The sequence below is a fragment of the Salvelinus fontinalis genome, chromosome 24 (assembly GCF_029448725.1).
Source record: "Salvelinus fontinalis isolate EN_2023a chromosome 24, ASM2944872v1, whole genome shotgun sequence".
Taxonomy (NCBI): Eukaryota; Metazoa; Chordata; class Actinopteri; order Salmoniformes; family Salmonidae; genus Salvelinus; species Salvelinus fontinalis.
Window position 1 is genome coordinate 16,833,320 of NC_074688.1, and position 26,984 is coordinate 16,860,303.

Sequence of the window (26,984 nt, forward strand, 5' to 3'; positions counted from 1 at the left end):
AGAGAGCCATGAGCAGCCAGAGCCGTCAGAGCGCCATGAGCGTCGAGAGCCGTCAGCCTGCCATGAGCGTCGAGAGCCGTCAGCCTGCCATGAGCGTCGAGAGCCGTCAGCCTGCCATGAGCGTCGAGAGCCGTCAGCCTGCCATGAGCGTAGAGAGCCGTCAGTCTGCCATGAGCGTCGAGAGCCGTCAGCCTGCATGGACCTGCCAGAGCCGTCCAAACAGGACCTGCCAGAGTCCTTCAGCCGGGATCTGCCCCTTGTCCCGGTGTTGCCCCTTGTCCCGGTGCTGCCCCTTGTCCCGGTGCTGCCCCTTGTCCCGGTGCTGCCCCTTGTCCCGGTGCTGCCCCTTGTCCCGGTGCTGCCTCTTGTCCCGGTGCTGCCCCTTGTCCCGGTGCTGCCCCTTATCCCGGTGATGGTCCTTATCCTGGTGCTGCCCCTTGTTGTTGTGCTGCCCCTTGTCCCGGTGCTACCCCTTGTCCCGGTGCTGCCCCTTGTTCCGGTGCTAGCTGTTTATTTAGGGGAAGGTAATGTTTGGGTGGTCAATGGAAGGGGTAGAAAGAAGAGGGGAGTGACTATGGTGGTACGGGGACAGCGTCCTGAACCGGAACCACCACCGTGGTCAACTGCCCACCCGGACCCCCCCCTGGACTTTGTGCTGGTGCGCCCGGCGTTCGCACCTTGGGGGGGGGGTACTGTAACAGTCCTGACCTATTTATGTTAGTTTTTATGTGTTTATGGTCAGGGCATGTGTTTTGGGTGGGCAGTCTATGTTACCTGTTTCTATGTTGGTTTCGGTTTGCCTGGTATGGCTCTTGATTAGAGGCAGGTGGTTTGCATTTTCCTCTAATCAAGAGTCATATTTAGGTAGGGCATTATCACTGTGTGTTTGTGGGTGATTGTCTCCTGTGATGTCTTCGTTATGTTCGATGTATTCACTTTTGGAGCTGTTTAGCTGTTCGTTCGTTTTGATGTACGTTCCTGTTCGTGAGTTTACGTTTGTTGATGTGAGTTTATGTTCAGGTTCCGTTGTACGTCGTTTTCTTATTTTGTAGTTTGTTAAAGTGTTTGTTTTCGTGTCATCAGTTTTCGTTATAAATAAAGATGGCATATTTCCCTAACTCCGCATATTGGTCAGAAGATCCTTCTCTCCTCACCTCATCCGAGGATGAGGAGAGCGACAGCTATTACATACAAAATCTCAATTGAATCCATTTTAAATTCAGGCTGTAACACAACAAAGTGTGGAAAAAGTCAAGGAGTATGAATACTTTCTGAAGGGAATAGGGTGCCATTTAGGACGCACTCCACGGGCAGCAATTCATAAAACTGGATTACTGCATATATTCTGACCCCTGGATGAACAGAATGAAAACCTCTCTTCCCATCATCCTTCAACAGTGTGGGATAATATCCCGCCCCCATCTGTATTAATTCCTTTAATATCTTAATGATACCCACTACACTCTGATACACAAACATACTGTCAGGCAGCATCCTTATCTCGAGTGCCGCAGCGGGCTAAGGCACTGCATCTCAGTGCTAGAGGCGTCACTGCAGTCCCTGGTTCGATTCTAGGCTGCATCACATCCGGCCGTGATTGGGAGTCCCATAATGCGGCACACAATTGGCCCAGCATGGCCCAGGTTTTAACTTACTTGCCTAGTTAAATAAAGTTTAAATAAATACAAATAAAATATCCCGTTCTCTACAATACACACACACACCAACGCGGGCACACACACACACTCCGTCTGTGCTCTTTGGTTCTGCCTCATCTCATTGTCGCTTGCTTTCTCAGGATCCCAGCTCCAGTACCCTGGCCCCCTGGAGGCCCCCACCCCCTCTAGGTTCGGCTGTCCCCATTGTTCGTCTGTCTGGAATGCTGCTCCTGACTGAAGGGGCCTGATAGAGGGATAACAACCCCTCCCGCCTCGTCCCTGCCTGCATCCCTCTCCCAGCGCCGGATGGCTGCCTCCCGAATCCCTTTAGGTTCTTAAAGTAGCACCAGACTCTTTTGAAGGGGCCCTACACGGTCAAGGATTACACGCCCCCCCCCCCCCCCCCCCCCCCCACACACACACACACACTCATGACAAAGCTTGAGAAAATCTTGACATCCTCCAGATAAAGGTTAAATAAAATAAATAAAGACCAGAGAGAGAGGTGGAAGATGAGGTGAATGGGGGTACAGAAAGGCTAAAGGGTGGGTGAGATGTGAGGGACAGAAGTGATGTGAAGGATGGGGTGGTTGGAGACATGGAGGTGGAGGCCTATCACTGAGAGATGGATATCGGGGTTTAAAGTTAAAGGGCCTGGTGTGAGATAGGTCAGAGGTCGGGACTGGGAATGAGTGAGAGGTAGAGTGAGGGGTGGGGTAAGAAGGAGACATAGGGGGTGGGAGGTTGAAAGGGGAGAAGTAGATGAGACAAGGGGGGGGGGTTAGAATTTAGGGATATGAGATAGGCATGGGTTGGTAAGTGGTTGGGGGTGTTTCAGATACATGAAGCGGTTGTTTAAGGATGGGTGCAAGTGTCTGTCCTGCTCATGGCTCTGTGGACCATGCTGAAGCTGCTGGGAAAATACACTGTGTGTGTGTGTGTGTGTTTCAGCTGCCGGGGATCCCCCATGCAGTCCCTAATGGGATTAGAGGGAGAGTGAGTGAGTTTGGGGGGGCGGTGGGCCAACATGGAGCATTGCTGCTGCTGCCCAGCTGTCAATGTCAGATTAAAGCCTGCAGATTGCAACCAGATTACCCCAAGAGTACTGCAGCATGGCAGCTGGCTGGGAGGGGGCGGAGCCTGGGCCCTTAAATCACCTGCCGCCGCTTGGGTGTGGGACACTAGCTAATGTGTGGGGCCCAGCCTCCAGAGAGACACCAGAGAGTACATCTGTGGTTACCCTGCATCGCCTGAAGAGAGAAGGGAGGGAGGGAGGCAATAAAAAAAGTAGGAATAAAGTGGGGCAGGTGACTAATAGAGAGGAGGTCAGAGTGTGCGATGAGAGAGGGAGGGCGAAAAAAAGACAGGGTGGGACAGGGGAGTGTTGCAATACGAGAGAGAGAGAGAGAGAGAGAGAGAGAGAGAGAGAGAGAGAGAGAGAGAGAGTGTCACCTGGTGCTCTGGTCTAGTGTGTCCTGAATGTGAGGAGAATAGTGCTGACATGACAACCGTCTGCCCGTTGCGCTACTGCAGCAGTATCCATCCACCAGTGCACCTCTGCATGCAGAGATCACAAAATGCCCCCCGTCCTCCTCCCTCCCTGCCTGCATCCATCCCCAGTCCCCACCAGGCAACCACTCAACACTGGGGGTGCATCGTTAATGGCCCTCTATTCCCAACAAAAGTAGTGCACTATATAGGGAACAGGGTGCCATTTGGGACGCAGCCTGGACCAGCCGCCATTTAAAAGATATATTCTTCAAGAATCAATGGCTACAGTATATAACTACTTTAAAAGTCCAAAATGGATATACTAATCGAAACCTATTTAACCCTATGGTGGCCACTTGATCACTGAAAACTTGAAGACGGGAGTTTCTTGCAACAATTACAAAACGTCTACAAATATGTTAACCTTACAAAGCGCAAAGCGATAGTAGCTAACTAATTGTGAACAGTATAATTTGCAGTGGTTGGTGCCAGCCATATCTGTATCCGCGGCTGACAAATAATACCTTACACAGAGCCACAATCGATAGCTGTGTGTTTTAAATGGATTCAATTGTCCTAAGTAAGAGCCTGCTCCTGTTGTGCTGACAGGGTGGAAGCACAACGAGGCTAAAGTTTGGTCAACAGATGACGGTTTGGTCTGAATATGTGCAACAGACAAAGATCACCTCGTCAGATGTCTGTGAGAAGATGGTTGATCAAAACATGTTCGCCTAGCAACAGGGAAGCATGAGTGTGATGTCATCTGCATCAATTCTCACATGGGAGGTGTGAATGCCTCACCATGCTCATCAGCACATATGGACCCTCTCAGTAGCAACTGGACTGATTATGATGGGTGACTGGAGTTGCGTCTCAAATGGCACCCTATTCCCTATATAGTCCACTATACAGTGCATTCGGAAAGCATTCAGACCCCTTCACTTTTTTCCACATGTTGTTCCACAAATCGTTGTTTTCCCTCATCAATCTAAACACAATACTCCATAATGACAAAGCAAACACTGTTTAGAAATTTTAGCACATTTCTTAAAAATAAAAAAAAATAAAAATCCCATTTACATAAGTATTCAGACCCTTTACTCAGTACTTTGTTGATGCACCTTTGGCATTGATTACAGCCTCAAGCTTTCTTGGGTATGATGCTACAAGCTTGGCACACCTGTATTTGGGGAGTTTCTCCCATTCTTCTCTGTAGATCCTCTCAAGTTCTGTCAGGTTGGATTGGGAGCGTCGCTGCACAGCTATTTTCAGGTCTCTCCAGAGATGTTTGATCGGGTTCAAGTCCGGGATATGGCTGGGCCACTCAAGGACAGTCAGAGACCTGTCCCAAAGCCACTCCTGCGTTGTCTTGGCTGTGTGCTTAGGGTCGTTGTCCTGTTGGAAGGTGAACCTTCGCCCCAGTCTGAGGTCCTGAGTACTCTGGAGTAGACTTGATTCTTAGCATTCAGGCCAAAGAGTTCTTGGTTTCATCAGACCAGATAATCTTGTTTCTCATGGTCTGAGTCCTTTAGGTGCCTTTTGGCAAACTCCAAGCGGGCTGTCATGTGCCTCTTACTGAGGAGTGGCTTCCGTCTGACCACTATACCATAAAGGCCTGATTGGTGGAGTGCTGCAGAGATGGTTGTCCTTCTGGAAGGTTCTCCCATCTCCAGAGGAACTCTGGAGCTCTGTCAGAGTGACCATCGGGTTGTTGGTCACCTCCCTGACCAAGGCTCTTCTCCCCCGATTGCTTAGTTTTACCAGGTGGCCAGCTCTAGGAGGAGTCTCTGTGGTTCCTGTAACGGTCCTGACCTGTTTTATGTTGTTTTTGTATGTGTTTAGGTCAGGGCATGTGTTTTGGGTGGGCAGTCTATGTTATCTGTTTCTATGTTGGTTTTGGTTGCCTGGTATGGCTCTTAATTAGAGGCAGGTGTTTTGCGTTCTCCTCTAATTAAGAGTCATATTTAGGTAGGGTGTTCTCACTGTTTGTTTGTGGGTGATTGTCTCCTGTCTGTGTCGATGTTACACCATACGGGATTGTTTCGGTTTGTTCGTGCGTTTTTGTAGTAAGGACTAGTTCGTTCGTTCTGCGTGTGTTATGTCAGTTCGTCGTACTAAGTCTGTCTATGTTAAACGTTTGTAGCCTGTGTGTGCACATCGTTATTTAGCTTCACGATCGTTTTCTTGTTTTGTTTAGTGTTTAAGTGTTTTTGTTTCGTTTTTCCTTCGTCATCAAATAAATGAAGATGGCTTATTTTCCTAAAGCTGCGTGTTGGTCCGTCTCTCCTCCACACGATCGTGACAGAACTACTCACCATTACAGGACCAAGCGGCATGGAAAGCGGCAACAGGACCCACCTACACAGGATTCGTGGACATGGGAGGAGATACTGGATGGTAAGGGGCCGTGGGCACAACCGGGAGAATATCGCCTTCCTCGTGAAGAGCTGGAGGCAGCTAAAGCCGAGAGGAGGCGATATGAGGAGGCAGCACGGAGACAAGGCTGGAAGCCCGTAAGTAACACCCAAAAATTTCTTGGGGGGGGGGCTAAGAGGTAGTGGGCCAAGGGCAGGTAGGACACCTGCGCCCACTTCCCAGGCTTACCGTGGAGAGCGGGAGTACGGGCAGGCGCCGTGTTACGCAGTAGAGCGCACGGTGTCTCCTGTACGAGTGCATAGCCCAGTGCGGGTTATTCCACCTCCCCGCACTGGTAGGGCTAGATTGGGTATTGAGCCAGGTGTCATGAGGCCGGCTCAACGCGTCTGGTCTCCAGTGCGTCTCCTCGGGCCGGCATACATGGCACCGGCCTTACGCATGGTTTCCCCGGTTCGCCTACATAGGCCGGTGCGGGTTATTCCACCTCCCCGTACTGGTCGGGCGACCGGGAGCATTCAACCAGGTAAGGTTGGGCAGGCTCAATGCTCAAGAGTGCCAGTACGCCTCCACGGTCCGGTATTTCCGGCGCCACCTCCCCGCCCCAGCCTAGTACCTACAGTGCCTACACTACGCACTAGGCTACCTGTGCGTCTCCTGAGCCCAGTTCCTCCTCCACGCACTCTCTCTGTAGTGCGTGTATCCAGTTCGGTGCCTCCAGTTCCGGCACCACGCACAAAGCCTCCTGTGCGTCTCCAGAGCCCTGTACACACTGTATCTTCTCCCCCTACTAATCCTGATGTGCTTGTCCTCAGCCCGGTGTCACCAGTGCCGGTACCTCGCATCAGGTATAGAGTGGGCTTTGAGAGTACAGTGTGCCCTGTCCCTGCTCCCCGCACTAGTAGGAAGGTGCTTATCCTTAGCCCGGTGCCTCCAGTTCCGGCACCACGCACCAGGTCTACAGTGCGCCGTATCCGGCCAGAGCCATCCGTCTCCCCAGCGCCATCTGAGCCATCCGTCTCCCCAGCGCCATCTGAGCCATCCGTCTCCCCAGCGCCGTCTGAGCCATCCGTCTGCCATGAGCCTGCAAAGCCGCCCGTCTGCCATGAGCCTACAGAGCCGTCCGCCAGACAGGAGCCGCTAGAGCCGCCCGCCAGACAGGAGCCGCTAGAGCCGCCCGCCAGACAGGATCTGCCAGAGCCGCCAACCAGACAGGATCTGCCAGAGCCGCCAACCAGACAGGATCTGCCAGAGCCGCCAACCAGACAGGATCTGCCAGAGCCGCCAACCAGACAGGATCTGCCAGAGCCGCCAGCGAGCCATGAGCAGCCAGAGCCGTCAGAGAGCCATGAGCGTCGAGAGCCGTCAGCCCGCCATGAGCGTCGAGAGCCGTCAGCCCGCCATGAGCGTCGAGAGCCGTCAGCCCGCCATGAGCGTCGAGAGCCGTCAGCCCGCCATGAGCGTCGAGAGCCGTCAGCCCGCCATGAGCGTCGAGAGCCGTCAGCCCGCCATGAGCGTCGAGAGCCGTCAGCCCGCCATGAGCGTCGAGAGCCGTCAGCCCGCCATGAGCGTCGAGAGCCGTCAGCCCGCCATGAGCGTCGAGAGCCGTCAGCCCGCCATGAGCGTCGAGAGCCGTCAGCCCGCCATGAGCGTCGAGAGCCGTCAGCCCGCCATGAGCGTCGAGAGCCGTCAGCCTGCATAGACCTGCCAGAGTCCCTCAGCCAGGATCTACCAGAGTATATCAGCCGGGACCTGCCCCTTGTCCCGGTGTTGCCCCTTGTCCCGGTGTTGCCCCTTGTCCCGGTGCTGCCCTTTATCCTGGTGCTGCCCCTTGTCCCGGTGCTGCCCCTTGTCCCGGTGCTGCCCCTTCTCCTGGTGCTGGCCGTTTATTTAGGGGATGTGAGTTTTAGGGTGGTCATTGGGAGGGGAAGACAGAAACGGGGAGTGACTATGGTGGTGTGGGGACAGCGTCCAGAGCCGGAGCCACCACCGTGGTCAACTGCCCACCCAGACCCTCCCCTGGACTTTGTGCTGGTGCGCCCGGCGTTCGCACCTTGAGGGGGGGGTTCTGTAACGGTCCTGACCTGTTTTAGGTTGTTTTTGTATGTGTTTAGGTCAGGGCATGTGTTTTGGGTGGGCAGTCTATGTTATCTGTTTCTATGTTGTTTTTGGTTGCCTGGTATGGCTCTTAATTAGAGGCAGGTGTTTTGCGTTCTCCTCTAATTAAGAGTCATATTTAGGTAGGGTGTTCTCACTGTTTGTTTGTGGGTGATTGTCTCCTGTCTGTGTCGATGTTACACCATACGGGATTGTTTCGGTTTGTTCGTGCGTTTTTGTAGTAAGTACTAGTTCGTTCGTTCTGCGTGTGTTATGTCAGTTCGTCGTACTAAGTCTGTCTATGTTAAACGTTTGTAGCCTGTGTGTGCACATCGTTATTTAGCTTCACGATCGTTTTCTTGTTTTGTTTAGTGTTTAAGTGTTTTTGTTTCGTTTTTCCTTCGTCATCAAATAAATGAAGATGGCTTATTTTCCTAAAGCTGCGTGTTGGTCCGTCTCTCCTCCACACGATCGTGACAGTTCCAAACTTCTTCCATTTAAGAATGATGGAACCCACTGTATTCTTGGGGACCTTCAATGCTGCAGACATTTTTGGTACCTTTCCCCAGGTCTGTGCCTCGACACAATCCTGTCTCGGAGCTCTACAGACAATTCCTTCGTCCTCATGGCTTTGTTTTTGCTCTGACATGCTTTGTCAACTGTGGGACTTTATATAGACAGGTGTGTGCCAATCTAAATTATGTCCAATCAATTGAATTTACCCCAGGTGGACTCCAATCAAGTTGTAGAAACATCTCAAGGATGATCAATGGAAACAGGATGCACCAAAGCTCAATTTTGAGACTCATAGCAAAGAGTCTGAATACTTACGTAAACAAGGTATTTCTGTCTTTTCTTTTTAATATATTTCAACAAACCTGTTTTCGCGTTGTCATTATGGGGTATTATGTGTAGATTGATGAGGATTATTTGTTTTTAAATCCATTTTAGAACAAGGCTGTAATGTAGCAAAATGTAGAAAAAGTCAAGGGGTCTGAATAGTTTCCGAATGCACTTTAGGGAATAGGGTACAAAAGGGAATAAGGGAATAATAGGGTACAATGGGAATAAGCCTGTATGATGTGTGGTCAAACCAAGCTCAAACCTGCTGTTCAATTGCCTCAAAACGAGGAGGGACATACATACACGATTCAATACATGTCTCTGTCCTACATTGGTTTTGTCTGAAGAAAGCCTACTACAGCCATACGAGGTCGGGCCAGCATACTAATCTGATTACAGCTTCTCTATGCAATGAATCTATACATAGGCTCCGTCTGCCCGTGATCTCTGAGCACACTGGACAGTTATGTGCATCGCGCCATGCTTAAATAGAAATCCACTTAGTTCCACTGAGGGGCAACACATGATACAGCAGCACAGTCCTACAGTTCTCTCTCATGTAGGCCTATGGACAGCAACATTATCATTGCATATTTGTCAATGTTCCAAAATCATTGCCCCCATCACTCCCATAGATTTGTAGCTAGTGGTGGCTAAAGTTAGCTGAAGTTTGTAATGGCTGTTTAGAGAAAACAGAACTATGGAATTATAGGGATGTGCATATTTCCCTTTTAAGAAGATTCAATATGCATCTAAATACATGGACTCCGATACAGGAACGACATGTTTTGGTTTGAAACGATTGGGTGCGATTAGAGAATGTGTGTGTGTTTGTGTGGTGTGTAAATGATGTATGTCTTTGCTGTATGTACTGTAGGCACCTGAGCAGTGCCATAAGGGAGGCTAGGCATCTACAACCCCATTACCACTATCAGATTATTGGGGCAATGTAGACTGTTTTTTGTCCCCCCACTTTGGTTCTGAAATCACGATCACCTACTAATTAACTTGTCATTTTTGCAGTTGAAGTGTTTTAGCTAGTAATGTATCAATATTTATTGTTTACAAATTAGCTATGACAAAGCCAGTGAATATATAGCACAATTTTGGACGTCACCCCAAACTCAAAATTGAATGGCTATGACTGTTTGGAAGTTTTTATGGAGTGATCTTCTCTTCTCCTCTCGCGTCGGCTATGCAGTTCCGCCTCGCACATGTGATTGCTGTGCTTGTTATGAAATGATCAACTTTATCCTGTATATAAAAGAAATGACCATATACATTGATTGTTTAAAGCAAAACGACCAAAACTATTGCTGATGGTGAACCTGACAAATCAGCAGGTAGAGCCAGAGGAGAGTTGTGTCTCCAGTAGATTACTTTTTTATTCGTTTTTTTGTGTAATTTTTACCCCCTTTTTCTTCCCAATTTCGTTATTACGATCTTGTCTTATGGCTGCAACTCCCCAACGGGCTCGGGAGAGGCGACGGTCGAGTCATGTGTCCTCCGAAACATGACCCGCCAAGCCGCGCTTTAAACAGAGCATAGATAACAATAACCTAGCAAATGACATAGGTTCAACTAATAAAGCCTAATATCATGCAAGGCATTTTAGCATTAGAATGCTGAAGGTGCCGCGTGTAAATCGCTACATCTCCAATGGATAACAGTTTCTCCTGTATCTGAGAAATAGACTACTTTCACAGTTAGGAACCATCTCAAATCCAAATGGTAAAATCCCGAACTTCCCCTTTAAATGGCCCTGAAATCACTGGTATGTATGCAGCAAAATTATTAGTGCAATCCGGGATCCTTGGGATGTCCCTACCCTAAACCCTGACACCTACCCCAGTGTTTCCCAAACTCGGTCCTCGGGACCCCAAGGGGTGCACATTTGAGTTTTTTGTCCTAACACTACACAGCTGATTCAAATTATCAAAGCTTGGTGTTTAGTTGATTATTTTAATCACCTGAGTAGTGCGAGGGCAAAAACCAAAACGTGCACCCCTTGGGGTCCCGAGGACCGAGTTTGGGAATCCCTGCCTTACCCCAACCATTACACTAACAATAACCATTTTAAATTTAAACTTCAATGGGGTAGGGACACCCCAAGGATTCTGGATAGCAAGTACCGCAGCAAAACCATCAAACCATCCCAGACACTATAAGCCTCCTAGAACTTAGAACTAGGTCAAAGGTCAGGTCATTGCATCATCTCACTGGCCAAATGTCCACTAAAACAATCACACAGGAGTCCACTTCCTGTCACGGTATATTGATATTAGCCTAGTTGTTTAGCCTAGATAGTAGCCTAGGTGTTGAGAAAGTTATCAGCTGTGTAGGAATAGAGTGCAGATAGAGCGCAGGTCAGCATAATATAGTCAATATCAAAACAAAAACCATGACGTTAGGAAGGTTACATTCAAGCTGTTACATTCAAGCTAACCATCATTATCTCAAATGACATGAAGAGAATGGTTCTCAATGCCTCTTGATGCTGTTTGTGTCTTGCAAAACTGTGTGACGTCGCATGCTTTGTTAGGCCTCGTTGCCGGAAAATACCTTTAATCATTGCATCTCCAAACTGTTTCTCATGACAACCACATAACAGCACTCACCTTCTGTAGGCTGGTCGGGTTGAGCTGGTTTTTGTCAATGATCTTTATTGCAACCTGAAACGGCGAGAGACAAATCATTACGATCAGTGATACCAAAACAGTGACATATTCAAGAGCATTAGTAGATCTCAAAGCTCAAACTCCAAAACAAACCAACAGGCCATAAGGCCCCATAAATGGCTTAACAGCGTGATTTGTCTCGGTCAAAGTGTGAGTGAGACTAGGACTGTAAATGTATGTGGTTCACTACACACTGCCCTCCAAATGATCCCATTCCATGTCATTAGGTTGAACTTTATGGCAATCATGTGTAATTATACACCTAAAAATGTGGGTCATGACTTGGGCTAACGTTAAATTATGTTTACAACTACAAAGGCCTTAAAAGTCATGACAGACTAGGACAAACCCAGTCTTGTTCTGTCCAAAATGTAAGGGATCATCTCTAAAACTACAACTACCATCCATCCATCCCATATATTCCATGCTCTCACCACAACCAGCCTGTCAATTTGCCTATTACAACCCTCATTGGCCGTGTGCACTATTCCTACCAGCCTAACCCCATTCTTCAGTCAAGTCCCGACTTCTTTACCCAAGCCTCACCCCTCAGTCTAGCCCATCTACACCTCCAGCTCCCCAGCCCAGTCAAGCCTCACCCCTCAGTCTAGCCCATCTACACCTCCAGCTCCCCAGCCCAGTCAAGCCTCACCCCTCAGTCTAGCCCATCTACACCTCCAGCTCCCCAGCCCAGTCAAGCCTCACCCCTCAGTCTAGCCCATCCACACCCCCACCCCCTCAGCCCAGTCAAGCCTCACTCCTCAGTCTAGCCCATCTACACCTCCAGCTCCCCAGCCCAGTCAAGCCTCACCCCTCAGTCTAGCCCATCCACACCTCCAGCCCCCCAGCCCAGTCAAGCCTCACCCCTCAGTCTAGCCCATCTACACCTCCAGCCCCCCAGCCCAGTCAAGCCTCACCCCTCAGTCTAGCCCATCTACACCTCCAGCCCCCCAGCCCAGTCAAGCCTCACCCCTCAGTCTAGCCCATCTACACCTCCAGCTCAGTCCAGTCTCACCTCTTTGCCCGTCAAGATGTGCCTGGCCAGCTTGACCTTGGCGAAGTTGCCCTTGCCGATGGTCTTGAGCAGACGGTAGTTGCCGATGTGTGGCTGCTCGTCCGAACATGAAGCGATAGAGTTCCGGCATCGTGCTCCAAGTGATCTGCTCGACCAACCGGTGCTCTTCTCCGAGCGGCTCGTCGAGAGAGAGGTATGCTGGGAAAGAGAGAGGGGTCATAAACAAAATGCAAAACAATCTAGCTGCATCGCATCTTGACATCAATGGCGTGAAATCACATTCTGGGCCAATAGATGATTCTAGAACACATACAAGTGATTTAAGCACACATCATCGAAGGAATTCTGGTGATCTAGAACCCCCAAATGTCTACACGTCTGAAACTACCAAAGGCAACATTTGTAATGGTTTTGTGTAATGGAATTGTTCATGTCGATTGTTGAGTGGCCATCAGTGTCGGTTGAGAAAAACCTGTTGATGGGATTAGAGAACGCTATTGGGCTGATAGTAAATACTGAGCAGCACCAAGCTAGCTAACAGGCTAACACATTAACACGTATGGGTTAGCAGTGGCTCATGAGGCCTATGGAAGCCAAGGAAGGCAGCTAATCTCATTCCATCCCACATTGCTGGCATTCTTCACACGCATGCTCCTCAGGTCATAGAATAGAAACGAGTGTCGTGGCCCAATTTGGCATCTCCTAATCGATCTGCTCTGGAATGCTCCACACTACACTGTAGCGCACGGCAAGCTGCGTTCACACGCCAACGCGACATGACGGCTCAACATTCCTCCTACACAGAGCCCTGGCTCGTTGGGTTACCCATTGCAGCATGTTCCATGTCAACAAAGCATAAACGGAGAGATTGGATAACACAATCTATGACAGCATTTGGTAGAATCATTTCAAATAACTATCGACATTTTGAGAATAGTTTGGATAAGAGTCACAGCATGGGTTTTCTGAAGCAACAGTGTCATTTCAGAGAGATTACACTTTACAACGTAGTGTCACTAATGACTTTATGATACAGTGCCAATGCAGGAGAATTAAGAAAAAGAGAGGGAGAAGTGGCGGGACAAGGTTAAAATATTTTTCATCAACTGAATAATTTAGGTGAGGTGTGGTGAGGGACATGTGGGGCCCCTAACGGAATAGGGCAGGAGGGGGGTGCATTCGGGTGGTTTCTAAGATGTGACCTTTTTCCTTTCCTAGTGACTTTACCGTGACCTAATTTGAAAAGGTCACAGTGTTCAAGGTAAAGCGGGTAGGAAAAGGAAAAGCGAGAAGAGGATCGCGTTTGAATGAATCAAACCGTCCCCATTTACTCCTCGTTCACTTTGATGTCTATAAACTGAATTATAAATCATGAATGAAGTAACATTTGACTATGTATCCATATTTACGGAGGAACTCACTATAACGAAGATAATTATGATTTTGTGGTATATAAATTCGTGTTACACCAACGTTTCAGAGAACGTCCCGAAATTAGTTTAAACAGTCAAACCACGACATTATGTTTAGGCGGAGTTATGACGACATTAATCAACAACGCTTCCGCAAAGAATACTTATATTCATCCATGGCAAACTAACGTAGGTAAGGACTAATAGAGCGTCCTTCCCTTGATCATTCAATAAATCTGAAAGCGGTTTTCCTTGCTACCTGTCAAAAACGTCCTCAAAGGACTATTCAATGCACCCAGAGAGATAGACGTGAGATTGAAAAGACAGATGCAGGCGGGGTGAGGCCCACAAACTCATCAGTATCCCTAAGCACAACCAGTTCCCAGCTTAAGACCACAGCCAGGCTAGCACAGGGAAGGCATAGTGTATAACCTTCCGACAGAATAGTGCACACTCATTCCCAGGAGAGATCCCGCTGCCTGACTGAGACCAACTGTCTTTCTTTAAAACACACACGTCATTACCGGCCGTGACCGGGACTCTCATGGGGCGGCGCACAGTTGGCCCAGCATCGTCCGGGTTAGGGGAGGGTTTGGCCGGAGGGGCTTTACTTGGCTCATCCCGCTCTAGCAACTCCTTGTGGCGGGCCGGGCGCCTGCAGGATGACTTCAGTCGTCAGCTGAACGGTGTTTCCTCTGACACATTGGTGCAGCTGGCTTCCGGGTTAAGCGGGCGGGTGTTAAGAAGCGCGGTTTGGCAGGTAATGTTGCGTAGGACGCATGGCTCGACCTTTGCCCTTCCCGAGCCCATTGGGAAGTTGCAGCAAACATTTTTTATAAAAGAACACAAACACGCAGAGACACCAACTCACACTACCATAAATGTGCAATGCACACGCAAGCGCACAAGCCTTAACCCCAGATCAGCACATCAGGTGAAACAGAGCATTTGGTGCTGCATCAGACTACTCTTGGCAGAGCCCTTTCAACCCCCCCATCCCCCTCAACCAGTCTGGTTTATCACTCCTCTCATCCACCTGTTGCCATGTCGTGTCCCTCGTTCGTTCGCTCCCACGGGAAGGAGGAGAGCTCCTATTGGGCATCGTCTCCAACCAAGCTCCATTGTCCCTGCCTGCATCCCTATCCCGCTAGGTGTGACAAGCCCTCAAGTTAGCCTCCTCCCCTTCATCTCCCCCTCCCCAAAAACAAATCAATTCGGCTCCCTCTCCTTTCCACACCCGAGCCCAACCCCCTTGTGTCTAGTGTTGGTATGTTTCTCTCATTTTTAGCCAACCTCACAATCTGGGTTTCTCTCTTTCCCCCGCCCCTTTCCATTTTCCCCTTTCAAGGAGATCCCATCGATTCTCTCTCTCCGTCCGATTGCCACGCCAATGCATTCAGATAGAGGGATGAAGGCTGAGGGCAGAGGGCTGAGTACGAGATGGTGTCGCTGATACATACATAGAGAGACTGGAAAGGTGGTGGGGGGGGGGGGGGGCGAGACTAGAGAGAGATTTGGCATAAGGCGGCTGGGGATACTCTAACCCCAATTTAAAAAAATCACACCTTGATATCGAAAACAACTCTTCAAGCTAGGATGTCCTTCTGAACCGTTTTCCTAAAACCAAACTATCCATTGTTTCAATCCACACCTTTTCTAATGACACAACACAGAATGCATGTTGTAGCAGTGTCGCAGTCTAACAGAGTATGGTCACAGACAAGTCTTTGAGGTGAAACTGAACAACAACAAAAATATCAACAACAAAAAACAAGTGACTATAAGCCTGTGATTTTTACTTGTTTGTTCCTACAACAATGTTCTGTGTGGGCCATGAGAACCCTGGAGGGTGAAGACCAGAAAAATCAAGTGTGAGAGATTGGATCCGTTTGAGTGTAAACAATAGGGAATGGATAGAATCTCAAATGTTCCACAAAATAACATTCAACCAGCTGAAATAAATGGAAAGTGCTGCTGGGTCAAAACAGAATTAGTCATAGTCAAGTAGAAAGAAAGACATACAGGTCGTGTCATAGCCCACAACTACAACAACAGGAAGTGATATAAACCCACCAGTACACCCAACAAGTATGCTATACCTGTTTCTAGTCTAAGTTCTCTCGCTCTCAACCATGTCCTTCTAAAGGAAGCTGGTAAACAGAGAAAGAATTTCAGGCTCAAGGCTTCACCTCCTTCAGAGGAAAGTATTCCAGACCCAGTCATGTGACAGCAGCCTGGAGGCACACTCAGTTTCCTGTGCATCACTGGGCAAGGTGAGGCCAGCCCTGAGATATTAGGTCAGTATGGCAACCTACAAGAAATGCATACAGGCCAATAAAAGCCTGTAAGCGTGGGTTTGCATGAGTGCTAACATATATGTCATTCTAATAGGCTACATGGTAATCTGTACCATCTGTGTCTATGGGCATACCACTGTAGACAAATGTGAACAGCTTCCGTCTTTGAGTAAGGCTGGACAGTGCTTGGGGGCGGTTTGTGTCTATGTTCGCCTCTGATCACACGACTAGTGTGCGGCATAACAAAACAGTAGGAGGCATCCTGCTAAGCTTTGCTGTGCAGTTTGCGTGACGGGGGTGGGGGGGAAATGATGATTGGTCAAGGATTGCACCATCCAGCCACCACTCATTCCGTCTTTGCACAATGCCCTCCACCCCATAACCGCCTCTCAGACTTACTCTCTCTGCCTGTGATGAGTGTTTCACTCAGGCTGGATCTGTCCATAGAGTATAATCTCACTGTAACCCCAAGTAAAATATGATGGCATATGAATTGTTACCAGTGACAAAATCTATGTCCCTCTTACCAATGTGGATGGTTGGAATGTCGTGAAGAGCACGGTGACATGCCACGTTGTCACATCATCAAACTGTGCAGTGTTTCCTGGACTGGCTGACAAGGAAATCCAGCTTGGTTAAAAACAGTGTGAATATGACAGCGTCCAAAAATGTTGATAGACTATGGCCAAAACATATATCCCAATATTCACTGGCAGGCAGCTGCATTAGGGAACCTGACTGAACCAATATTAGGCTACTTTACTCACTGGCACCAAGCTAGTAGATACATTGACAGATCTTTTGCTCTGTCGTGCAGAAGTCAGACTGAGCTAGTGAACTATAGTTTCTTCTGCCCGTATCAATCCCCTTCAATAACTTTTAGTTCCACAGCAGTTACATGTCAGTACATTTTCACACAAAACCTGCTTTGCCGTTAATCCAGAGCATTGACTGATCTTTTGGCAAATACCGTTGTGTTGGTTCAGGGCAGATTAGTTTGCAGCAATGACCTAACATTCTCTATTCTTTGGGTGTCCCAGACAGTCTGCTCTGCTGCCTGCCAGTGAATTCTACAGCATGACTCATGACTGAATGTACTCTCCTCAGTCAGTCAAGTCTGTAAACTACCACTGTGGTTTTACCAGAACCATGAGCAACAGAGCTGAGAAGCCACTGCGGATAATGGCTTCAGAACACTAGACACACACAGCCACTGCAGCCGGTGTTGTTCACAGCACATGTCTCACCTTGGCGTCAGATGAGAAGCCCAAACAAAACCTTGAAATGTGAAGACCATGTGCTAACGGCAAATAATACTACAGCAAGAAAGGTCCATACCCTCAGGGCTTGGACCCTAACCAATATAATACTAGAATAACCCCTAAAGCTATCATCAGGATCATTCAATCCTAAGTATATCTCAGCACCAGAAGAGGTGAGAAGTCTTTCCCAAAAGTATTTGTATGAAGAGCAGAAGAGAATGAGGGTCAAACTTGAATAACTTAACAATCTGCCTCTGAGGAGTGCCTGAAGCCTTCACATTCAGTACTACTTTAACAAATGCGTTCAAAACAAAATGGCCACACACACACACACACAATCCCACTTTCAAATCTCGCATAGGACAAGCTTCTATACAAACTAAGCAAATTACAGATACAAATCTGTTCATGTTGTATTAGGTGGCAGGTTTGGGGATTCCATCCCTTGAAGTGAATTTTCCATTGCAACAGATCTAATAATCCCCCACATAGGCACGTGCTAGTAACACAAACACACATCAACAGAGACAGATGAAAAGAGAGAACTGAACTCTACCAGCAAGCACTTCTGCTTATTTATGTTGCTTTATTTCTCGCTGTGTCAGATATCCGTCTCTTTTTCTCTCATCCGACACACAAACCAAACACACAATCTGCTCAGTCAGGTTCTCTAATCAATGCAACGGAGAAGCCTGAAATGAATTTAACTGATGCTCTTATCCAAAGCCACTTACAGTGCACTGCACAGCCTACACAGTTCATCTATACACCACTGGCTCAGAGAGACAGGGCCATTAGCCTTCAATAGGAAGGTTCACTTTACTACAGTATGCAAAGCGTGAAACCGGATGCTTTGCTCACAGAACAAAACGCTGTCACTAGACTGGCCTATCACTGTAAGCCTACCATATTGCTCAACTTTTGCAATTGTGTTCTGGTCATAACCCCACACAGGAGTCGCATGGAACACATGCCTATCTGACCTTCTGCTGAAGACGTTTCCAAAATCAACAGATGCTCCACGTCGAGACCAGGGGAGGACGAGCAGTACTGTGCAGTGAAACTGAGTAGGTTTATGTAAATAGGATAGATCCTACCATATTCTATGAGTCCACTATAGAAAATATGAAACTAGACATGAAATGAAACTAGGACTCTACCATCTATATGAACAGATACAAGCCTAGTGTCTTCAAGGAGGACTGAATCTTAAATGTTCCAATAATCATTCATCCAGATTAAATCATTTTTAATTATGAAATTTACATGAAGAATCTTTCCACAAAAAGCACATTCCTTTTTTCTAAATCCAGAAATTGCTAAATTTCAGTGACCCTTCAGTTGTGGAAATTGAAACAGTTTACCCAACAGACTACCTTTTGACTTGAATGTGACACTTCTGTAATGTTCACTCAATTCATTCAGCTGAAATCTATTTCAAACTCAATGAAAATGTAGCAGTCGAACACAGGAGTGGAATGCTCTAGCGCAGCCTAGTCGCGCTGGAAAGCGACAGTAGGCCCAGGTGAAACAGATGTCTTACATGCTGACCAGACCGCGCGCGTGCGTTTGCATGCACCACCCCACACCAGACGCAATCAGAACACGCAGGTTGAAATATCAAAACAAACTCAGAACCAATTATATTAATTTGGGGACAGGTCAAAAAGCATTAAACATGTATGGAAATTAAGCTTGCTAGCTTGCTGTTGCTAGCTAATTTGTCCTGGGATATAAACATTGGATTGTTATTTTACCTGAAATGCCACAACCTACCGGAGTGTAGACCTCAGTTCAGCTTTCAATCACCCACATGAGTATATGCTCCTAAAAACCAATGAGGAGATGGGAGAGGCAGGACTTGCAGCGCGTCGAGCATCACAAATAGAACCAAGTTCTATTTTAGCGCCTGGCCACGCAGACGCTCGCGAGCATTGTGGGTGCAATGATTGAATAACATGTATGTGTAAATGTATTTTGCAACGCTGGCGCAAGCAACGCGTCTGGTCAGCATGTTATGCATCGCTAGATAACCTACTCAGCTGGGGCTGGACAATATGGAAAAAATATGGATTTTTCCCCCCAAATATTTTAATTTTTCCAAATATTAAAAGATCTTAATAGGCTTTATGAGTATTGCATGACACTAAAAAGGCCACACATTAATTCTAAGGGATTTAATTGGTCTTTGTCGGTTCTGATGGTTTTATACTCAACCAAACTAGGACAAAATTGACAGTGACGTAGTCCAATTTGTAGAACTTTGCATTTATTTATCACTGTATCAAAATACCGTTATAGATGGTATTGTAAAAATGTGGATCCATACCAGTATACCGGTCGTCGCAATATATCGCCCAGCCCCACACTCAGACCTGGAGACACACAGGTAAAATGACACCAGAGTGCAGCGGTTACGTAACACAGCAGGGAGCTGTGTGCGAATGTGCTTGAAGCAATTTAAATAGACTCCTGTCCTGACAGCTTTCCAACTAAACCAGTTCAACACAACCAAAACTGGCCTGATACTTAGGCTTACTTGGTCATATGAATGGGAGTAAATCAAGGTCATTTCTACTAGACGATAGTCATCTTTAACAAGATGAGCAGGTCAAGTATAGCCCACCATTGATACAAGGTGCTGTTCAATGCAAATCAACAGACTGAACAATCCTATGTGAACTGCATATCTTCAATGGGATTCGAGGAGTCCTTTTCATGTAGAGACAGCCAAATCATGAATCGATCAATCCAAGGCCACACAATGGCTTTGTTCTGTGCCACCAAGAAAAACCTGTTAATTCATTCAGACCTGCATGTGGTTGCAATATAGAGGCTCGTGAATTATTTGCAAAAGGGACAAACTATTGACAGGTAAATAAAACAAAACATTTATATGCAAAATGTATGACTAAAAGTTTGTTCTCAATATTGAGCGTTCTCTGTATATTTGCAAGCTGAGCTGGATAAGAAATGTATAGAGGTAAGTAAAGGTACTGATCAAAACATCAGAAACTGAGCTTACATGGGCTCCATTCATGGGACTGGCTGGGCAACTGGAGAGTGAGAGTAATGGTCACTCTACCAGATGGCGCTGATTGAAGCGAGAGAAGAGGGGCATACAGAGGATGTCACAATGTAGGGGGGTGCGAAACTGTACCAGCCCGAAGACAGCATTAGTCGCCTGACTCAAAACGACTTGGATTCCTGGGACGTGCTGGAGCGGGAGGTGCGAAGCGACTGCGATTATGCAAATCTCAAATCTGGATGACTAATGTGTGCCACCATGTGTGTTGTTAGGTTTATTATTCAAGTTATGATGATAGGGAGATAATATGCCTTTGAATAAGCATCATTAGCCTGCCCTACATACCAAATTCCTTTGCTTTACAGACATGGATTTACATTGATTAGGCTTACACAGATTGATGTACAAGGATATAGGTAATGTCTTACACAAGGGCACAACAAAGTGAAACCCCACCTGGAGTTAACATCATGTCATCTTCTGGTCAGTAGTCTATTTACTGTGTAGGCCTATCTTTTCTAGCAGAAAAACTCATGTGGATATTGAAAATGGTGGTTGAATCAACTGTTTACTGAGCCAAATATGCTACCCTCAGCCTTGTTCAAGAAATTCCGCATTTTAGGTCAACAGCCTCACAGGTCTGGTTTGTTGTTAACAATGATTTACCAAAATCTTAAAAACATGTCGAAGCCCCATCCCACCCTACTTTGCACACTATGTCAACACTATGTCAACTATGTCAACATACACTATGTCAACCTTCATGCAACACATTTTCCCTCTCCCACACACCCCCAGGCTGTCCCAGGGAACGAGACAGAGGAAGACGATACAATCTAAAATCATTTTAATTACAGATGGGTCCTTCTGGGAGGTACGGCGCGAGCAACGTGATAGGAGGAGACCGGTGTGGACTTTCTCGTGTTATGCCACCTCCTTTTCTCTCAGCATAGATCTCGGATTTGGAGGGAAGTGTACTGGGAAGCGAAAGACGCCTAAGATTCCATTGAGAGATGTCAAACAAAAAGAACGTTTGACCCAGTTGACTCCAAGAGCAGGTCAATCATTTTGATCCCTGGCCTGCAACATTTCTGTCACATAAAGGACCACCAACATGGGTTTTTTGTTAAACGGCCAGTGCAGCAAAACAAATGTTTTTCCTGTGTAATGTATATACCCACACTATGAGGTTGGAAAAACACTGTGAAATTGTGAAAATTATAATGTCCTTTTAGCGTAAGAGCTGTTTGAAATGGCTGTCTACAATTTCAGCCTGTTTTGCTGGGATCGAGTGTTGGCCTGCCTGGTGACATCACCATGTGGTAAATGTGTTAATAGATTAGCTAATAATATGAAAGAGAGTTCCAAACCACTCTGCCAATAAGAGCTAGTTTTCAGTTATCCCTTCCCCACAAACCACTCACAGACAGTTCTAGCAAAATTCTTGCTTGAGAAATTGTTCTTTGCTAAGAAGCTATTCAAAACAATCACAGTAAGGTACTTAATTGTTACCCAGAAATTATTTGATATGGAGATTAAAAACATCTGCATTGAAACTTTAAGATGATAATTTGTGGATAGAATAGTATAGTATTGTCTCAGTGCAGAAACATTTTGACCATTTCAAAAACATAGGTGTGATGAGAGGAGTCTGTTCATTTGATTATCTGTGCTGTAAATGTAATCAAGTTTAACAGTGTGGCGTCACTACAGACCCAGGTTCTATTAATTAAAAAATATAAGACAAATAAAAATTGTAACACAAGAGGAATAAAATACACAAGAATGGAGCTATATACAGGGAGTACCAGTACCAGATCTATGTGCAGGGGTACGAGGTATTTGAGCTAGATATGTACATGAAGGCAGGGTAAAGTGACTAGGCATCAGGATAGATAATAATAAAAGTAAAATAAAGAACAGAGTAGCAGCAGCAAATGATGAGTCTAAAAGTGCCTGTGTGTATGTATGTATGTATGTATGTATGTATGTATGTATGTATGTATGTATGTATGTATGTATGTATGTATGTGTGTTTGTGTTGTGTCGATATGCGTGTGCGAGCGAGTGTGTGTATGTGTACGCGAGCGAGCGTGTGTGTATGTGTATACAGTATGTGTGTTTAGCAGTCTTATGGCTTGGGGGTAGATGCAATCTCGGAGCCTGTTGTTCTGAGAACCGTTCTGGTACCATTTGCCGGATGGTTGCAGAGTAAACAGTCTATGGCTTGGGTGGCTGGGACACCGCCTGATATAGAGGTCATGGATGGCAAGGATCTCTGCTCCGGTGATGTATTGGTCTGTCCGCACCACCCTCTGTAGCACTTTGTGGTCAAGGGTGGTGCATTTGCCATACCAAGCGGTGATGCAGCGAGGCAAAGATGCTCTCGATGGTGCAGCTGTAGGGATCCGAGGATCCATGCCAAATCTTTTCAGCCTCCTGAGGGGGAAAAGGCGCTGTATTGCCCCCTTCACAACTGTGTGTGTGTGTGTACCCTGTCAAGTTCTTGGTGATGTGGACGCAAAGGAACTTGAAGCGAAGCTCTCGACCCGCTCCACTACAGCCCCGTCGATGGATGGGGGCGTGCTCTCCCCTCTTTCTCCTGTAGTCCATGATTAGCCAAGTCTCTGACCTCCCTGTAGGTTGTCCCATCGCTGTCGGTGATCAGGCCTACCCCCGTCGTGTTGTCAGTAAACTTCATGATAGCGTTGGAATCGTGCAACGCCGCGCAGTCGTGGGTGAATAGGGAGTACAGGAGAGGACTAAGCACACACCCTTAAAGGGTCCCCGTCTTGAGGGTCAGCGTGGCAGAGGTGTTGTTGCCTACCCTCACCACCCGGGGCCTTCCTGTCAGGAAGTCCAGGATCTAGTTAAAGAGGAAGGTGTTCAGTCCCTGGGTCCCCAGCTTGGTCATGAACTTGGAGGGGACAATGGTGTTGAATACTGAGCAGCATTCTCACATAGTTATTTTCCCTCTTGTCCAGGTGGGAGAGAGCAGTGTGAAGTGCAATTGAGATTGCGTCATCTGACGATCTGTTGGGGCGCTATGCGAATTGGGAGTGGGTCCAGGGTGTCTGGGATGAGACAGACCCTATTTTTCTCTGATATATCCACCTGTCAATAATGCTTTTGTCTGGGATGATGGTGTTGATGGTGTTGATGTCATGACCAGCCTTTAAAAGTCATATAGGCAGGTTAGGCAGGTTACCTTGGGGTTCTTGGGAACAGTGACAATGGTGGTCAGCTTGAAACATGTTGGGATTACAGACTGGGACAAGGTTAGATTGAAAATGTCCTTGAAGACACTTGCCAACTGGTCTGCGCATGCTTTGAGAAAACGCCCTGTTATTCCATCTAGCCCGGCAGCCTTGCGAGTGTTAACCTGTTTAAAAGTTTTACTCACATCCGCCACGGAGAGCGAGATCACACAGTCATTCGGAACAACATGGGCTTTCACACAATACTCTGTTTTGTATTCCTTGAAGTGAGCATAAAGTGGTTGTAATTAAGAGAATCATGTTATCAAATATTTACTCTCGTATTGTCACTTGATGTGAATGGAAGTCCTTCTGGAAGTCTATCCTTTCTGAAAAGGATAACAAGCATGACCTGCTTCATGAATGTCTCGAAGATTTCTATGCCTTTTCTTTAAATAAATATTTTAGAAAAACAATGTAAGCTCAGGCCATCTATTGTGTAGTAACATAATATTATCCTAATATAGCCCTACACCCCACCAATCAACAAACATCTTGCCATGCCCTAATACTATGGATGAGGGTGGGCACAGCAGGGTGAGACAGACCCTATCCCTCTCTGATATATCCACCTGTCAATAATGCTTTGTTAATTCAACTCAAATGCATTTGTAGTGCCTTTTAGTGTGTCACTATTGTTTGCCACTCCTTCCAGGAAGGACCAAGTCAGTGCCACGGTAATGTGAGACCTGCTTAGATATAGGATTTGAATGGTTACTTATTGTAGCAGAGGATGATCAACAAATAACAGCAACAACAATCAGCAGACAATAGAACGTAATATGTTCTGTGGGCGTGGCCTAATATAATTGTCTATTTATCTATTGTTCGTCTATGTAAATAAAGAAATAAACTGGGGCCTGTCCAATGTTGTGATCAAAATACTGGGTTGATTGTCATACTTCTAAGTGTCTGGCCGAGGATCACTGCCAATAAACAGATAAAACTGTCTAGCTTCAAATGCCAGTCATCCGTAAAGAAGGTCTGTGCGAAACTGGTGAGCTACTTGTCCCTTTAAGCTCTGTTATTCTACATTGATACTGTACTGAGCAAACTAGACTCAAGACAAACATCCCCTTCATGATTGATGGGAATTAGAAGAGGTAAAGAGCTTTTCGATGGTGATTAACAAAATGTACTCTTTTCAGCATTCCTAAAAAAAAATGTGTGAAACATAGACATTGAAACCAAAGTGACATATGTGCCTGAGAGGCTGTATACAAACCTGCCACTGCATTAACTCGGCCACATTGGTTTCACATTGAATTGACATATTATTACATACTGGTATGACAGTGTTACAGTTGTATCATTATTGATTTCCAGATTTTCTAGGGACAGAATGTGCTCTCTCAAAATGATGTATTATGGGTTATTCTGTTCACTTGAACAAAATGTACAGAGTGAATTAATTATGGTTTTAACAGCAGTGCAAATAGGCTACAGAAAGCCTTCCCCCATCAATCAATAATGGTTGCATCGGCTTTATGCATCCTCCTGTCGTTTTTTAATACGTTTACTTGTCACCTTGCTTGATTCTATGCCACTGTTCCATTTATACGGTGTAATTCACATGACTGTCTGACATAAACAAAAGCTTATATAAGACCGTAAAATGTATTAAATACTTACGAGGTCCGATTTCCGATCGTTCCCAGGTAGTGCTGCACGAGAAGACATTGTCCCTGAGGTATCCTTTCTATTAGACTAAATGCCAACTTGGTTTGTATGTAGGTATGTACAGGATTAACGTTATATTCTACCGAAGATAACAGTCGACATTGGCCGCTCCACCGCCTAGCCAGTGTTCAAAGGCAATAGACGCCTATCCTACCCGCAACCCCAGGTTCGAGAGCAGTGAGACAGAATTGTATCCTCAAACAATACTCATTTTCATTGCAAAAGGGCAGCACCGAACACGAAAGGATACAGACAATTGTCTAGAAAACTGTCTGAATAGCCTACTTACTAGGCTATCCACTTCATGTTTGGCTGATTCTTCATGTGAAGAAAGGCATCAATGCTGTGCTTCATTTTGGAAATAAAATGAAACCAAAATGGGTTTATTCTAACTATCGCACCATTACTATACTAAAAATATTTTTTAGAAAGCAATTATGTTGTCCAGTGATGCCTGTGGGTGTATGTCCGGAACACAGAAGTTTGTTATATCCAATAAAAACAATTGTCAAAACAAAAAACATAGGTCAGGTAGTCTGCGCGTACCACGACCATGGGTGGATGTCTGTCGTTGAGAAATCTGTAATTTTTGGGGGGGTGCCAAATGATGCTCGCAAAACCAACCACTCCCAAGGCAAAACACTAAACGACTTAAGCCTAATTGTCAACCCGCATTTCATAGTTGATTATTTAATAATTAACCGTCAAAAGAAACAATACAACGACATGACAATTGCTGATAGAGCATCGGCGAATGTACAGTTACCCCCTTTCTCTTTATGCTCGCGATGGACCACTTCCGAAAAAGTAGCCGTCGAATAATAATCAACGTTAGAAAAATTATTTATCTTGGATTCTTGCCGATATCCTTCATTACTATCTGTTGTAACATTTGCCTACATAAAAAGGCCTCCCCAAACTGTATGACAAGAGCAAGAAGGAAGAACGTCAAGCAAAATAATAGGCAGGGCTGCGTCGGAGGCTCAGTAACACACCCTTCCCCCATGTACTTAAAGAGACAATTTCCCCATTCATTCATCGGTAGAACAGCAGTTACCAGCACAAACCACACGCCAACCACGTTGGCAAGCAATACTCTGTGCAGTAATGTCATCACTTGACACTGCAGACAGCATCTTTTGGGCATTTGACAACAGTAGTGACAGCGCCCTGTCTAAAATAGACACACTTAAACAAAGCAACAAACAACTACTGTACTTGTATTTAATTTCTATTGTTGTGAGAACAAACCATCTGTTCTCTGGTGTATAGCATTTCTATGTTTTAATCTAGCTATATTATTCACGTCTATTTATAGATTATTCCAAGTGGGCGATGACAGCAGAAGCACACCACCAAAGACTAGTCTCACCTGTACAAATCGTACACAAGAGGGTTGGGCCCATGAACACCTCATTCTGCTGTGGTCCCCAGGATCGTTGTATTTTGTTATTGAGATAGGCATATAGTGGATGTTGGTTTAGCGCTTTTCTTGCTTTTGCATGGGTGGAAAGAGCAGTGTGAGAGCACTGAAGAGCAGTGTGTGAAAGTGAGTCACTATTGAAACAGTGTGAACCTGACAAGTTCCATGCGTCAGACTCTCTCTAATCAGCATCTTGTCCCGAAGCATCATTAGGCAGTCATTTGGGACCAAATCATTTGGAAACCGCTTTATGTGGAATTTTCAATACTCCTAATGGGGTATGTGCAAAGGCAGGTAAAGTGTGGCCGTCAGTTGGTGCTGCTCTTTCCACAGTGTGTACCACAGAGAGAGCCTGGACATGATTGTAAGTGATGTGTGCACACGGAGTAGGTCAGGGTGATCGACCAGGGCCCAGCCCCACCACTGCATCCCTGGTTGACCCTGAGGAACTGAACACAAACCACCTCCAG

General features: G+C 46.4%; 1 protein-coding gene across 5 annotated transcripts in view; it reads right to left on the reverse strand.

Annotated features, from left to right (window-relative positions):
* The window catches only part of LOC129822054 (MAP/microtubule affinity-regulating kinase 4-like), a 62,744-nt gene extending 36,633 nt beyond the window's left edge, over positions 1 to 26,111 (reverse strand). For 3 of the 5 annotated variants that reach the window (XM_055879922.1, XM_055879926.1, XM_055879923.1), the window contains exons 1-3: positions 25,044 to 26,111; positions 12,156 to 12,353; positions 11,081 to 11,134 (exon numbers count right to left, since the gene is read on the reverse strand). In XM_055879922.1, the coding sequence (XP_055735897.1) occupies positions 11,081 to 11,134; positions 12,156 to 12,353; positions 25,044 to 25,091 (300 nt within the window). In that variant the 5' untranslated portion in view covers positions 25,092 to 26,111. The remainder of the gene's footprint in view (positions 1 to 11,080; positions 11,135 to 12,155; positions 12,354 to 25,043) is intronic. The other 2 variants (XM_055879925.1, XM_055879924.1) reach the window with 1 other exon arrangement.
* Between the last annotated feature and the right edge of the window lie 873 nt (positions 26,112 to 26,984).